Source organism: Gigantopelta aegis, chromosome 1 (assembly GCF_016097555.1).
Source record: "Gigantopelta aegis isolate Gae_Host chromosome 1, Gae_host_genome, whole genome shotgun sequence".
Lineage (NCBI taxonomy): Eukaryota > Metazoa > Mollusca > Gastropoda > Neomphalida > Peltospiridae > Gigantopelta > Gigantopelta aegis.
In genome coordinates this window covers 44,096,595-44,099,587 of record NC_054699.1, presented here as the reverse complement: position 1 = coordinate 44,099,587, position 2,993 = coordinate 44,096,595, and the positions used below count along the sequence as shown (strand labels likewise).

General features: G+C 37.3%; 1 protein-coding gene across 1 annotated transcript; it reads left to right on the top strand.

Annotated features, from left to right (window-relative positions):
* Nucleotides 1-1,654, top strand: LOC121375464. The gene is made up of 2 exons (XM_041502935.1): nucleotides 1-41; nucleotides 477-1,654. The coding sequence occupies exon 2, from the start codon at nucleotides 525-527 to the stop codon at nucleotides 1,476-1,478; it is 954 nt and encodes a 317-aa protein (XP_041358869.1). The 5' UTR covers nucleotides 1-41; nucleotides 477-524; the 3' UTR covers nucleotides 1,479-1,654.
* Nucleotides 1,655-2,993: the final 1,339 nt, after the last annotated feature.

Here is a 2,993-nt window from a genome sequence, read left to right as displayed (position 1 = left end):
TAGTCGACTACTACAAAAGATCCTGTGCCGTACTTGTCACTGTGAGTAAATGAATGAATGAATGTTTAACGACACCCCAGCACGAAAAATACATCGGCCATTGGGTGTCAAACTATGGTTGTCACTGTGAGTAACTTTAAAAAAAAAAAAAAATTCATTCTGTCTGTTTTTATTTTCAGATTCCTACCATCGTTATTATACAGTCAACAAAAATGTACCCATATTTTGAGATCATTATTTTATATATCAAATATGATTACCCTATTTATAATTAATATAGTTTAAATCATAATCAGTCTTATTGTTTCAGTGGTCTGTAACGCGGGAGAAGAAAAATAAAATTACAAACTATTTAGTTAGTAAATTGCACATTAAATTCTAGTTTTAGATTAGTGTAGTATGTTTGTTAGTTTATAATGTATGTGTACATTTTCAAACTTTTAATTTTGCTTTTCAACCTGTACGGGTTCTATCAGAGAGAGAAGAATGGTACAACCTGTGTGGGTTCTTTCAGACAAAGAAGAATGGTACAACCTGTGTGGGTTCTATCAGACAAAGAAGAATGGTACAACCTGTGTGGGTTCTCTCAGACAAAGAAGAATGGTACAACTTGTGTGGGTTCTCTCAGACAAAGAAGAATGGTACAACCTGTGTGGGTTCTCTCAGACAAAGAAGAATGGTACAACCTGTGTGGGTTCTCTCAGACAAAGAAGAATGGTACAACCTGTACGGGTTCTATCAGACAAAGAAAAATGGTACAACCTGTGTGGGTTCTATCAGACAAAGAAGAATGGTACAACCTGTGTGGGTTCTATCAGACAAAGAAGAATGGTACAACCTGTGTGGGTTCTCTCAGACAAAGAAGAATGGTACAACCTGTGTGGGTTCTCTCAGACAAAGAAGAATGGTACAACCTGTACGGGTTCTATCAGACAAAGAAGAATGGTACAACCTGTGTGGGTTCTATCAGACAAAGAAGAATGGTACAACTTGTACGGGTTCTCTCAGACAAAGAAGAATGGTACAACTTGTACGGGTTCTATCAGACAAAGAAGAATGGTACAACCTGTGTGGGTTCTATCAGACAAAGAAGAATGGTACAACCTGTGTGGGTTCTCTCAGACAAAGAAGAATGGTACAACCTGTACGGGTTCTATCAGACAAAGAAGAATGGTACAACCTGTACGGGTTCTCTCAGACAAAGAAGAATGGTACAACCTGTGTGGGTTCTATCAGACAAAGAAAAATGGTACAACCTGTGTGGGTTCTATCAGACAAAGAAGAATGGTACAACCTGTGTGGGTTCTATCAGACAAAGAAGAATGGTACAACCTGTGTGGGTTCTCTCAGACAAAGAAGAATGGTACAACCTGTGTGGGTTCTATCAGACAAAGAAGAATGTGTGGGTTCTCTCAGACAAAGAAGAATGGTACAACCTGTACGGGTTCTATCAGCCAAAGAAGAATTTAACGAAATAAAAACAAATTACAAATACAAAACATAACACAAATTCCGTTCCAAACGCCTTTTTCTGTTAATATACGAAATTGTTCTACACATAATATTTGGTTTGTTATTGTGTTCTGCACATGTTTGGAATTTTGTGCGTACGTTCTTGGTTTTGTCATTTTTGATTCTTAGCTTGGTAAGTTTTTATTTTATACAATTTATGTTTTTGTTTTTAATTTTGTTAGCTAAAAAGAATGAATGAACGGTGAGGATACAGTATTTGCAGGGGTTTTATATTGATGTTGATTATCAGAATGAATGAATGTTTAATGACACCCCAGCACGAATAATACATCGTGTTCATTGTCACTTCATGTTTTGAATTACCATAGTTTGACACCCAATAGCTTATGTATTTTTCGTGCTGGGGTGTCGTTAAACATTCATTCATTCCAATTCAGATGTTGCCTGGCCCAGCATAATCGCGCTTGACGGTGATGAGCTGTAAGTATGGGCCCACGGTAAGGTCTTCAAGACCAAACCGTCGTAATCTTCTGTGTACAGTCTGTGCACTGATTTGACTTCTAGGCATATTGACAGCAATAACAGTAGCTGGCAAGTACCGATTGCGCAAATGTAACAGTCTGATATACCGGTCTTCCCCTCGAGTGGTAACCCTTGGGTGTTCTGAGCGGTCCCCTGCGCGTGCTGTAACCTCACCGTGGTGTAACATTCTCTTTGAGAATGGCCAATGCAGTACAAATCCCCTTGTTTTCTTCGAGATACAATTGAAATTTTGAGCAAGTCAGTATGTATCTGTGATATTTGTATTTTTGCACAGTTCATTACTGTTTTTATTTAAATCTTGAATTTTTATACTGATGTTATCATCACTTTATTTATTTGTTTGCATTACCATAGTTTCATAACCAATAGCTGATGTATTTTTCGTGCTGGAGTGTCGTTAAACATTCATTCATTCCTTTGCGGGGTGCATCTCAGTTCTACCAGTTTGCAAAAATCTTCTTCTTTTTAAGGCATAAATATTGTCTCTTGTACAACCAAATGTGTGTGCCACATCTGCAACGTTTTCATAGAATTGAAGTATGCCTATTGTGGGTTCGCGCTGAATTTCATTGAGCCTAGCCATTTATCAGTTCCCAATATGTGAAATGTTTTTAAATTTTTGTCAATGACTATCAGTTAAAACAGTATGAATTAGCCACGTGCATTATTTCAAATTAACTATATACGTGCATGTTGTGCATAATCGGTTTTCCGGACGTGCATGTTGTGCATAATCGGTTTTCCGGACATCTTAAATGGTTTTGGACACTGTGTATCCCATTCAAGCGTACTTGAACATGATACTGCAGCTTGGCAGGAAAACAATTTCAACAAATGGAATGGAAAGTAATACATTTTCAACTTTAGTGTGGGACAATAATGACTGGAGAGGAAACAATAAGTGATAGGGGTACAACTCATAATACAAAAGGCATTATTATCCAAATACAAAATGCTGATCAAAACAATGTTTTGTC